The sequence below is a fragment of the Eublepharis macularius genome, chromosome 6, assembly GCF_028583425.1.
Source record: "Eublepharis macularius isolate TG4126 chromosome 6, MPM_Emac_v1.0, whole genome shotgun sequence".
NCBI lineage: Eukaryota > Metazoa > Chordata > Lepidosauria > Squamata > Eublepharidae > Eublepharis > Eublepharis macularius.
This window is the reverse complement of record NC_072795.1, coordinates 74,618,951-74,632,360: the sequence shown is the minus strand read 5'-3', so window position 1 is coordinate 74,632,360 and position 13,410 is coordinate 74,618,951. Positions and strand designations below refer to the sequence as shown.

Sequence of the window (13,410 nt, the reverse complement as noted above, 5' to 3'; positions counted from 1 at the left end):
AAGTGGTGTTATAAATTCTTGTAGTCGAAACCTTCCTTGAAGCCAGTATTGTACTGACTACCCTCGTTTGGAAACCTAGGCCGGCTAGGGAGTCCCTCTCCATTTCCAGGCTGTCAGGCACAACTGTTCTGGGCGGGGATGCCAGATTGGCCCCTGATGTAGCAGGTCCAGGGTCGTCTGAAGTGGTAGAGGAGGCACCTCCGCCAATTTCTGTAGAGACGAGAACCATGGACATCTCTGCCACCATGGAGCTATCTGTATGATTTGAGCTCCCTGTTCCTGTATCTTTCAGAGGAGTTTTGAAATTATCGGTATTGGCGGGAAAGCGCAGGAGACCCTGAGGCCACTGAGAAGTGAGTGTGTCTCTGTTCTCTGAGCATGGGTGTTGAAATCAGGACATGAACCGAGGAACCTGATGGTTCAAGTGGGATGCGAACAAGTCCATTATGGGCATTCCAAAATGATTCGCTATTGTCTGAAAAGTTTCTCTCTTGAGAGCCCACTCCCTTGGCTGAATGGCTTGTCTGCTCAGCCAATCTGCCTGCACATTTCCCAGCCCTCTTACGTGTTCTGTCCTAATCAACTTTAGGTGGGATTCTGTCCAGGTCAGGATCTTGGTTGCCTCCTTAATGAGTGCTGAGGAAAGGGTCCCCCCTTGTCAACTGATGTAAGACTTCGCTGACACGTTGGTACGGATCAAAATGTTTCGTTCCACTATCTTGTTTGAGAACGTGGTTAAGGCCAGCCTGATGGCTCTCAACTCTAGAACGTTGATTGGGAGATGTGACTCCTCTGGGAACCACCAACTCTGGGTCAGAATTCCTTACAAGGACCCTCCCCATCCCGTGAGACTTGTGTCTGTGAACAATTTTATTTTGGTCCTTGGTCCACCACAAGAGGCTCTGTTTGACCTTCCGAGGTAAGTCTATAGACATCTTTGACTTCGTCATGATGAGAAATTGGTAAGGGTGTATCACTCCCCTTTGAGGAGTGATAACAGGCAATCCAAAATAAGTGATAGTGGGCAGGAAAATGGGGAAAAACCTGTGTAAGCTATCTAGAACAAGAAGCGAAACTACTTATGGCCATAAGAAGACCTAGTGGATGCTTTTTGGGCATCTAGAGAAGTAGAAGCAATGCTGTAAGTTTGAGAATGGTCACATTGTGATGCAGAATCCACCCTCTGTGGATGAGGTCTGGTCCTTTGGGAAGATACACGTGGGAGCCTCTGGACATTTCCCAAAGGGTTGGGAACCAGTCTCTGCGTGGCCAAAAAGGGGTGATCAAGATGCAGTGTGTTCTGAATTGTTTGATTCTGGCCAATACCCTGGGTATTAAGGGTATGGGCCCCAGTCCCATAGGAACCTGGAAGGCAGCCCTGAGGGACTGGGGATCCAACCCCACACCATGGAACAGAAGGCTTTGGCCTTGGTGCTGTGTGAGATTGCGAATAGATCTGTATCTGGTGTTCTCCATCTTTGAAAGATGAGTCGAAGGTAAATGGGATTGATGGACCACTCGTAGTGAGGTATGAACACCCTGCTTAAGGTGTCCACTCTCCTGTTCATGGTGCCTGCAATACGGATTGCTTGTGGTGAGACGTTGTGTTCTTTAGCCCAGTGCCATAGCTGCGATGCCTCTGAGCAGAGAGTCAAAGAAACCATTTCCTCTTGTTTGTTCAAGTAACAGAGGGTGATGGTGTTGTCTGTGTGGACCTGAACCCTCTTGTCTTGCAAGAAATCTGCAAAGGAAACAAGGGAATAGCGAATAGCTCTTAATTCCAATACATTTATATGCATATCCTTTTCTGAGTCTGACCATTCCCCTTGTATGGAGAGGTCACCACAATGCGCCCTTCACCCCATAAAGGAGGCATCAGTAGTAATGGAAACTTCCAGTAACTGGAGTCCAAAGTGTATTCCCCTGAGTCGGTTCTCCTCGGTGGTCCACCAGTCTAAAGATCTGATGTCACGTCCAGGGATGGAGAGCCTCCTCTGTTGTGGATCCCTGAGCGTGTTGAAGTGTCTAACGAACCAGTTCTGTGGGGGCCTCATGTAGAGGCGGGAAAAAGGTGTGACACTCATAGCGGATGCCATGAGCCCTAGAAGTTTCTGAATGAATAATGCCGATTGGAAGCAGTTTCTCTGGAACCTGGTAACTACCAACTGTAGTGATTTTGCCCTATCTATGGGCAAGAAGGCCTTTCCTAATGTGGTGTCTAGTCTGGCCCTGTAAACTGTATGGTCAGACAGAAGGAGAGATGACATCTACCAATTAATGATGAGGTCCAAGCGGGACAGCATTTGAATGGTTACAGTAATGTGTTCCTGGAGTACAGCCTTAGATTGTGCCACTAGGAGCCAGTCGTTTAAATATGGGTAGATGGAGCACCCTGACAACCTAAGATGGGCCACAATTACCGCCATGCATTTTGTGAACACGTGGGGTGCTGAAGATAGGCAAAAAAAGGGAGGACTGTATTGAAAAACCTCCCCTTGGAAGGAAAATCTGAGGTATTTCCTATGCCCTGGGTGTATGGCAATGTAGAAATATACGTCTTTCAAACCTATAGCAGCGAATCAGCTGTCTGTTTCTAGATATTGTAAGACACTGAACAGAGTTAACATTCTAAATTTCTCAACTTTAATGAACATGTTTAAACTGCAAGGGTCCAAAATAGGGCAAAGTCCGCCATCCTTCTTTTCCACTATGAGTGTTGCTGCTGTTGTTGCTGATAGGGGGCAATTACCTCAAGGGAGCGAGCTGTCTGCTGATTCTTCTTCATTTGCTGAAGAGATTCATTGGTGCACTCAGAGAACAGAGAAGCACCCTCAAAGGGGAAATCCTCAATCTTGTTCCGTTTCTCCTGAGGCAGGGCGGTGGAGCAGAGCCAAGAGTGTTGTCTTAGGACAATGGTCAAGGCCATAGAGGAGGCTGTACAGCCTGCAGAGTGTTTCCCGGTTGACATTTGCTGTTTTGTTAGTCTTGTCACCTTGCCTTGGAGTACCCTGATTAGCGTTCTCCTGTCCTCTGGGAGATCTTGGGTGTAGTTGGAGAGGCAATCCCGTAAGAACAGATTGTAAAAGCCCATAATGGCTTGATAATTTATGATCCTAAATTCAAGCACAGCTGAGGAATATATCCTCCTCCCTAGGGCATCCAGTTTTCTTCCCTCCTTATCGACTGGAGATGAGTGGGACCCATAACAGTGTCTAGATTGTATCTCCTCTGTTACCAGGGAGGAAGGGTGAGGGTAGTTGAAGAGAAAAGAACGGACCATTGGATACTCACCGTGAAGGGTCCTTCTCTCTGAGGAAAGGAGGACATCTTGATGGGTGAGTCCCACCCTCTAGTCAGAGAGCCAGGAGCTACATATGTGAGGTGTCTGGACAGACTCAGACCCTAGTACATTTCATATCTTTCCATTCTAGCCACACAACAAACCCACAAGGTAGGCCAGGCCTAGAGAATGCTACAGGCCCAAGGCCACAGGCAGATCTCCCAGGGAGAATGGCATGAGAATCTGGATCTCCTAGATCCCAGCCCAACACTCCAGGCATAACACCAAAACGGTCTCTTGTTAAAAATGGTGTCATACAGGAAAGATTCCAGAGATAGGATGAACACAACTGCAGCAAGAACTCTCTCAGCATAGGCAATTGTAATGCTGTGGAGTCTGTTTTATGTTGGTCCCAGGATACTAAAAAAACCAGAGTTGCGCTTACCGTAACTACTGTTCATTGACGTCTTCTGTGCAGACACACATGGGACTGCGCCTGTGCAGGCCTGCCGACTGGAATTTTTCTTTTCTAGCCAACGTCCACTAGGGGGCGCACGTACGCACCAATGCGCATGTGCAGCTTTTCCCGCCCGAGCAACATTGGGCGACGTCGCCCCCTTCCCCTCAGTTTCTCCTTTGCCGCCGAATGCCTTCACATTATCTGGAAGAACACAGCGGGGTAGGAGGGAGGGTTGTGTGTCTGCACAGAAGACGTCAATGAACAGTAGTTACAGTAAGCGCAACTCTGTTTTCACTGTCCGTCTTCTGTGCAGCCCCACATGGGAGACTCACAAGCCACTTACCCAGGAGGCGGGCATGTGTTCTCACTGAAAAAGAGACTGAAGTACTGCTTGACCAACAGCAGCCTCTTTCCTTTCCCACACATCTAGTGCATAATGCTTAGCAAACGTGTCAGAAGACGACCACGTTGCAGCCCTGATGTCTTGCAAGGGAACGTCCCTAAGGAAGGCCACAGAGGCAGCTTGCGCTCTGGTGGAATGAGCTTTAACTTCCAAAGGGCAAGGTAACTTAGCATGCGAGTAGCAGGCCCTAACAGTCTGAGTAACCCAGCGAGAAATTGATTGAGCTGTAGTAGCCCTTCCCTTCCTGGGCCCATAATAGCACACAAACAGTTGTTTGGCACACCTAAACTGTGAAGTACGTTGAAGGTAAAATAAAATAGCCCTTCTCACATCCAAAGAATGTAAGGCCCTTTCAGAGTTATCAGAAGGGTCAGGAAAAAAGATAGGCAGGACAATGTCCTGTGAGGTATGAAATTGAGTGGAAACGTTGGGTCTAAAACGAAGGTCAGGCCTCAGAACCACTTTATTTTGATGGACCTTCAGAAAAGGCGGATCCCACCTTAGGGCCGCCAACTCACTAACTCTGCGGGCAGATGTAATCGCGATCAAGAAAGCCACTTTCCAGAACAACCATTTTAACTCACAAGTAGCTAGCGGTTCAAAGGGCGATTTCATAAGCCCCGCCAATACTACTTGCAGTGACCATTGGGGAACAATTTCCTTGACTTGTGGAAACATGTTATGCAACCCTTTTAAAAAAGATTTCGACAAACTGTGGGAGAAAACCGTTTTCCCATCTATCTTAGGGTGGAAGGCTGAAATAGCCGCCAAATAAACTTTAATAGAGGAATTAGAGAGTCCCCCATCCTTTAGAGACAGAAGGAACTCAAACACAGATGACAGATGGCAATCCCAAACATTCACCCCTTTGTCATTAGCCCAGGCCTCAAAACACTTCCATTTAGCAGAGTATGACCTGCGAGTAGTGTCCCTACGCGCATTCAGCAAAATCTCAGCTACTCTGTCAGACATCCCTTCCGGCCCAGAATGTGCCAAGCAGTGAGGCTCAGTTTGGGTAGGTCGTGATACCAAACCCCTTTGTCGGACAGAAGGTCCGGGTTCAGAGTGAACCGATAATATGACCCCTGTGAAAGCTGCATGACATGTTGGAACCAAGCCTGTCTGGGCCAAAAGGACGCCACTAGAATTATGTGAGGCCCATCCCTCTGAATTTTGCTGATGACTCGAGACAACAGCGGGAACGGAGGGAAGGCGTAAAACAGGTGCCCTGTCCAGCGTATCTGGAACGCGTCCCCGAGGGAGTGGTGACCTAGACCTCCCCTGGAGCAAAATCGCGGGACCTTCTTGTTGTCCTCCGATGCAAAGAGGTCTATGTCTGGGAACCCCCAGTCCAATAAGATGGTGTTCAGGTAGCCGTCTGCTATGGTCCATTTGTAGCTGTCGGATCGCATATGACTCAGTTTGTCCGCGATGACATTGGTGGTGCCAGGAATATGGACTGCATGAATGAACACGCCTCTGTCCATGGCCCATTCCCAAATCCGAACGGCCTCGTCGCAGAGGGCCTTGGTGTTGAACAGGTCGAACAGCGCTTAAACAGCAACTTCTCAGACATACTCTGACAGAAAGATGAACGATCTCACTCTCAAAATGGCGTTTCTTCTCACAGCGGACAGCTAGATCTTCACCGGTCAGCGGCAAAGAAGAAACTGAGGGGAAGGGGGTGACGTTGCCCAATGTCGCTCGGGCGGGAAAAGCCGCGCATGCGCATTGGTGCGTACGTGCGCCCCCAGTGGACGTTGGCTAGAAAAGAAAAATTCCGGTCGGCAGGCCTGCACAGGCGCAGTCCCATGTGGGGCTGCACAGAAGACGGACAGTGAACTGGAGCAGTTCTACTCCAGCCCAGGGTTTACTCATGTCTACATGAGCTGACTGAAGGCCTGCTAGGCGTTGTGCTCTTGTTTGTTTCTACTGAATAAAGTTACTCTGTGCTGATTAGAAGAGACTGAGAACCCTGGAGAGAGCATGCCCCATTCCCTGGAGGAAAAAAGGGGCCTGTAAGCATATATGGAACCAATAGGGAGAAAAAACTTCACTATCTGCATCAGCTTCAGTTTCGCTTTCTTTTTCTGGAATAGGTTTCCTTTCTAGCTGCCTCAGAGGACCTGATAAGATTCCCTTTGTGCGAAATTGCCTCTTTCACAGTTCCGTTTGGGGAGTGGGAGGCCTGAAGGAAGAACCAGTGGGAGGCCTGTCTCTTCCCTCAGCACTCTGACCAAAATTGGCAGTCTCAGTTCATGTAATCAAGTTTAGGAAATCTGGGGAGAGCATTGCAATGCCTGACCCAATTGTATTGCTCACAAGTAGACTATCAACAGCACTGGGGCCATTGCCATTTGGTGCTCTCGCTGGATCCTGCGCTCATTGATTTGCTTTGGATGTAGGAAACCACTCCACAGTCACCTCCTGGTCTGTTGGCAAGGTTGCCAGCATTGGCAAGGCCAGAAATGGCTGCTGTGGCTTTCTGAGGTAAGATAAACTAGCTTAAAAAAATAGTCTGTCTAATGACATTTAGGAATTCCTGAGGTATTACCACAGGTCCCGATCCCATCCCATTATTCACAAGTAGCCCTCCTTCGTTTGCCACGGGGGCACGAATGATTGTTGAATCTCAGACCAGCTTGGCTACCCCACACTGGGTCTTACGCTACTAGACTGGCTTAAGGATGTGGAAAAATCCACTCCATAGCCACCTCCCAGCTGGTTGGCAATGTTGCTCTCATTTGCGGGGCCAGAAATGGCTGCCGTGTTTACTTTGCTCAGGGAGGAATAGCACCTTTTGCGCTTCTGGTCTCTTCGCGATATGAGTGGCCACAGCTGTGGCTTCCTTGAGGTTTGCCCCACTGTCTCTGGGGTTGTTGCCGGGAAGCAGAGGTGAGGGGGGCTTCCAACTTTCCTTCAGAGAGGAATCCATCATGTCCCCCTGTGATTTTCCATCCTACTGTTGGTCCATGATTCTCTCTTGCCATGAAATGGCCACCACAGCCAAAGGAAAGAAGAAAGCTTCCCCTGCAAGCCTTCTAGCAGGCATGCAGAGAGAAAAAGAATAGCAAGGAGTTAATAACAGAAAGGAGTAAACAAGGCAAGAATCAGGTTCTGGAAAGTAGAAGCGAAGGAAGAAAAACAGTTGAAAGGCAAGGCAGTGCTCGGATGAAGCTGCTCTCCCTGTTGAGGCAGGAATGAAACTGAAAGGGTGACTCCCACTAGGAAGATAGGAAGTAGAAAACTTGTTCCTGCCTCCCTAACTAGAGGGGGGAATCACCCATCAATATGTCCTCTGCCTCAGATGGAGAACAATCTTTTTGTTGCAACTTGTAGGAATTGTCTATCTTCCTAGACATAGCTGGAGATGAAGTAGGCTTCTCCCAGATGTCATCAAGCTATGTCAAGCAGGTCTTCTATGGCTGGGAAGGCAACAGAAGCAGGGTTTTTGCTATACAAAACTTCGAGGACCTTGCTCGTGGGTTTGGGCATCTCCGAGGAGATGTCAAGGTCTAGGGCTCAGGCCATTCAGGTCATTTGCTCGGAGAACAAGCAGGAGTCTTCAGTAGGTGAGGGAGAGGTAATGTCCCCAACCGTCTCCTCTGGTGATGGGTCTAATGCCAGTTCTGAGATTGCATCAGAATGGGAGCCGATTTCCTCACATTTGTCATAATCAGACGACGGTGACACATGAGTCCAACTCCAAGCGATGGTCTGCTGAGGTGGATTCCGACAGTTGCTCGTCAGAACCGAAGCTGTAGTGAACGGAACCGGGACCGATTCCAGAGAAAAACTTGGCTGGGATTCTTCAGTCAGGCTGAGGTCCTCTTCCTTATGTCGCAAGGACGGGGTATGAGGAGGCAAAGGTGTCAATGGTGCCTGAATGATCTCTTCCTCTATGATGAGGGAAGATGTTGAAGAGTGGTGTCGGTGACGGTGTGAAGGAGTCGAGACTGGACGCTTTGGATGCTTGGTCTTTGCCTTCAGTTTCTTCTCTGATGATTCCGATGCAACGCATTCACCTTGGTCAGGGGAGCAGTGCTTCTTTGGATCCGACTTCTTTGAGTGTTTAGTCGGAGTTGAGGCATTTACAGGCGGAGTGGATTTTGGAACCAACGGATGGGTCTGATTGGATCACACCTTTGGTTTCTGCTTGGCGGAAGATGGTACGGCCAGCTTGGTGGAACCTGTGAGGGACATTTCCCAAAGAACTGCCTTTTTCACTTCTAAATTTTTCTTTATTTAAACTATAAACTATGCACCATAACATAATAAACAAACATAAAGAATAAGAAAAAACACACAATTCTAAACATGACACACTAACAATACATATATCTATATAATTAAAAGGCAAAGGGAAAAGAAAAAAAACAAAAACCTAGATTACACTATAGGTTGAGTTCCATTTTTCTCTGCAACAAGTATATATCATTTCTAGAGTCACACTTATTCTAGGTTAGTCACAAAATCCCTCTTTTTTCTATTGTTCATGTTTCTTAATCCATAAACGCAGATGTCATCAAATACTTTTTATCCCTTTCATGCAAAAAGTCTATTAACAGTTTCCATTCAGTCAAGAAGTTAACTAATGTCCTTTCTTTAATCAATGCAGTAAGTTTTGCCATTGACACAAACTCCAAAACTTTTGTCAACCATTCCTCCACTGTAGGCAATGTTGTAGTTTTCCACTTTTGTGCATAAAGTACTCTTGCCGCTGTAATAAAGTATAAAAACAGTGTTCTAAAGCTTTTTTCCAACTGTTTGTCCGTTATTCCCAATAGAAAAGTCTCTGGTTTCAGCTGAAGTTTAATCTTCAAAATCTTCTGAATTGATGATTGTATCTGAACCAAAAAGTCTTTGCTTTCTTACAAGTCCACCACATATGAAAAAAATGTCCCTTCTTGTTTGGCACATTTCCAACATACATTTGACGCCCCCTTATACATTCTAGCCAATTTTTCAGGAGTCATATACCAATGATACATTATTTTGTAAAAAATTTCTTTAATACTGGAGCTTAATGTAAATTTCAGCCCTCTTGTCCACATATTTTCCCACTGCCAAAGAACTGCCTTTAAGTGCACAGTGCAGTCATGTTTGGCCTTGGGTGTGAATCGCTTATAGTGCTGGCAAGCTCCAACATTCTGGCCCTCACCAAGACACAGGAGGACCAGCTTGTGCTCGTCTGAATGTAGCATTTTTGTGTCACATCGGGAACACTTCTTGAATAACGCCTTTTGAGACATATTTTTTGTTGATTATCCAAGAGAAAAAGTAGAAAAGACTCAAAGAAGAGAGAGAGGGAGAGAGAGAAAACAGGTTGTACCTACCTGTAACCATTGTTCATCATGTTCTTCTGAGAGAAAGGCTCAGAGAAAACTGAGGGAAAGGGGATCGCTCCACCCAGCAACACAGCACTCGGAGGGAAGCCTCCGCACATGCGAGTAGCTGAGGAGGAGTGCCCCCTACTGCTTGAGAGCTTTTAAAAATTTCCAGGCAGCTGGCCTGCACCTGCACAGTCCCCAAGGTGGGACGGCACTGAAGACTGATGACGAACAGTTGTTACCAAACATAATTAATTCAACTGAAGTCATTTCTAATATTAAGAAAATTAAAGTTATTCAAGTCACATATTGTCTAATCATTTGACAGCACATTTCAACTAAAGATGTTGAGGATTGAACCTAGGACCATATACATACAGTATATATGCTTGGTCACTGATCTATGAGCCCATCATCATTCAACATGATAATCCCCTGAAGCAATGTAATCTTATTGAATATCTACTAATTTGTATATATAATCTAGTAACAAACAGCTACATTTTTAAATTAAATACCTCTTTAACAAGATTTGTTACAGATTGCTGTCCACCTCCTGATCCCCATACACTGTCTATGCGCTTCCCACCTTTGGTCATACTTAGCAGCACAGTAGCTCGATCCAGAGCAGCACTATGAAGAAAAAGGTTAAGTTACATATATAAATAAACCCACTAGCATATACAGTCAGTCATCTTTATACACCTATACATTCACCAAAATGAAGTATTCGTGCAAAGGATATGTATCAAGACTTGATTCAAGATCTTCTCACCAAAGTGATCACAGTACACAAAAATAACAAGGTACCACATGTTCAAAATAAGCTTAAAGAGCTGTAGCTATTTCACTACAAAGGCATCAATACAACACAAAATACAATAATTTATTGCTCGCACATAACCACAGTAGAACAAAAATAATTCTGCTGCATCAAGAGCTAATATGTTTGGAAAAATAATAGGTGGTGTCAGAAGGTACTGGGTTTGCTTATGCCAAAATAAAGAAGTTCACAGAGCAGAATCTTGTCTATTAAGAACACACCACCTATATAACCCTTCTATGCTGAAGAATATAAGCCCTATTGTTTCAAACCAATAGTCTACCCAGTACTGCATACTGTCACCAATAACACCCAGATAGTTGAGCAAATTGACTGTATTCCTATCATCCATTCCTAGCCAAATACTTAGGAGTACCTGTAAACATTAGAAATGATGCCTTCAAAATGTATCATACTTGTGCTTTTGTTAATTATTCACTTTCTCTGAATTCTGTACATTTAGCCATCAATGTTCTGGTGACACAAAATTCCGTAAGACATACAATGTGGGGGAAAATTACCATTACAATTTTGAGAGAAAGAATCTCCACAAAACCCAAATTTTGCTTTGTTTTTGTTTTTTTTAAGTAGACAGGCATACCCAGTTTACTTCACGAGTACAGATTCTGGAATGCTTTAATTAGGTTTAATTGTGAAGCAGGGCTTAACTACAAAGGCTAAGCACTTACCGAGCCTGAGCACAGTCCACAGTACCTTTGTAGCCATCTATGTAACTACTGCACAGAATTTCATCTCCAACAGCTCTTGCGATAAATTGTCCCACCAGCTGCCACAAAAAAGAAATAGGTCTTACAGACTCAATTTGGGTTAGATTGAAACACTGAACTTATTGTAAGGTTTCTTTTCATCAGAGGATTGGAAGGTATCCTTGTATGGGTAAGCACTTCATGGGCAGGGACATACGCACATTTTTTGCAAAAGCTTCTACAATTCTGTGGAGGCACTCCACATACACACATCTGTCCATGCCCTGCCTGCTCTGTGAATGGAAAAGCTTTCACAGCAGGACAAAATGCTGAAATGCCTTAAAAAACCAGTATTGGCTCCCTCTACCTCTAGCTCACTAGCAGTGGCGGCTGGAGTGAAAAAGATGACACTGACTTAGAATGCCTCAGTAACTCGAGTGGAACTGCAGTGGCAGGACAGTATAGCAGCTTCGCTTTCTAGAGCTCTGGAACAGGCCTCTAAGACATCACCCAGGGCCTCTCCTTTAATTGCCACTCTCCCCTCTCCTGTCAAAGCACAGAGAGGAAGGGATCCAGTGCCTCCTCATGATACTGGAAGCCTTTGCAAAAATTTGCATATACCCCACCCCCCCCCCCCAAGCAAGGAGGAGGCACAATCCATACGAAATTTTCATTCACTAACGGAAAATATGATCTTTGATCAACAAGATGAACTACAGACAAGTAATGGCACGCCACCATTAGCAGCCTACTGTTTCCCTCTGAGGCAATTAAAGCACTGGCACATGTACAGAGGTGCTGTTGCTCAGCTACCCAGATCTCTTCTGTTGGGTAATCAATCACATCACAATGCCTGCTCAAAACAAGTACTGAAGGATGCATTTCTAACCAGATTACCTATAGCCCACTGGTTGCTACAAACAAGAAATCTTGTATCTTTTAGTGACCAAGAGCCAAGAAATTCCTGGTTCCAATCTCACTTCAGTGATCAATTCAATAGACAGTCTTTTCTCAACAAGCCACTTGGATAGGATAGGATCAGACAGATGCACTCACTCTGTCAGCTCTCAGACTTCCCATCTTTAATACTGGGATAAAAACATGATTTACAGGAGTGGTATAAAGATGACCAAGATATTTACATGAAGTGCTCTGAATACACTCTAAATCACCCTTTCCCAAAGTGGCTTTTCTTTTTTTCATTGCCTTTATATGCTTGCTTAGGCTCTTGCTATTGTAAAATAAAAAGGGCATAGTGGTTCTGAAAGCACAGACAACAGAGCATTTCTAAGTGCAGTGCTTTTCAACAAATCTAGTTATCATAGATCGAAAAGCTAAGTGGCCCCTGCATACAGATGCTTAAATCTACAGATCAGTAATACCTGGCTACAAACCAGATGCTTCTGCAACCCCCTCCCCTAACAAAAGCATTTTCTGCACATGCACCAAAAACACTTACCTCTTCCTCCATCATCAGTGGTGGAGGCCAGGTGGGCCTGGTGGAAGCAACAGCAGAAGAGGCATTACTCCCCCCCCCCACCTAGGAAGTAAGGAGGTGGCTGGGAGTCACAAGAGAAGCCAACTGTTCTCCCTCCCCGCCAGCTCCAACACCTAAATAGGCCCAGCAGGGGTAGAGGCAGAGACATATGCTGGGCCTGATACCAACAGATGCTGGGATCTGAGCTGGGCATGGGATCTGCTGCCCGCCCCAGTGCGGCTCCTGCCTCTACCACCAGGCCCAATGCCGATCCCCGCATTTACCGAAGAGGTTGGGGTGGAAAGCCACATCAGCAAAGCTGAGGCAGTGGGAGCAACAGAAATGACACCTACATTGAGGTGGCAAACATGGAAGAGGCTGGGCAGAAGGGCCATTACCATTGCGGTGTCAGAGCTGTGGTTGGTCAGGCTGAGGTTACCGCCACCACTAGGATGGTGAGCAAGACTGGGATCACCTGGCCGGGTAGGAGCCCCTCTCCATGATTTTCATGGGGGTCCTGCTTGTTACTTCATAATATTATTAGTAATGTGACAGTCCAGCCCGTTCCCCACTTTCTCAAACCTATACGCCCCGACAGAAAAGTGGAAGAAGAGAAACCTGACACAATTCTGCTCCTTTGTTTGTGTATTTTAAATTGCAAGCCATTTTGAGTGACTTTGCAGAAAGGCAATAAATACAGTAAATAAAGTTTTGTGTATTTCTGATAATTGTAAAACAGCTCCAGAAACGAAATAAATTGTGAGACAAGGTAAAATTTAAGTTGCCATTGTACATTTGTCAATACAATATACTGCCTCATTAATCCAAACAGTCTGAATTATGGGGAAGCAGTAAAGTAATTGGGGGGGGGGGGGGATCACCATACCATATAATTAGGCGAACCAAGTACATATGGACACAATGCAATAA

General features: G+C 45.8%; 1 protein-coding gene across 4 annotated transcripts in view; it reads right to left on the bottom strand.

Moving 5' to 3' along the window:
* PDCD4 (programmed cell death 4) overlaps positions 1-13,410 on the bottom strand; it is a 50,972-nt gene that overhangs the window by 4,916 nt on the left and 32,646 nt on the right. For all 4 annotated transcript variants that reach the window (XM_054983339.1, XM_054983336.1, XM_054983337.1 and 1 more), the window contains 2 exons: positions 10,986-11,083; positions 9,992-10,106 (listed from right to left, as the gene is read on the bottom strand). In XM_054983339.1, the coding sequence (XP_054839314.1) occupies positions 9,992-10,106; positions 10,986-11,083 (213 nt within the window). The remainder of the gene's footprint in view (positions 1-9,991; positions 10,107-10,985; positions 11,084-13,410) is intronic.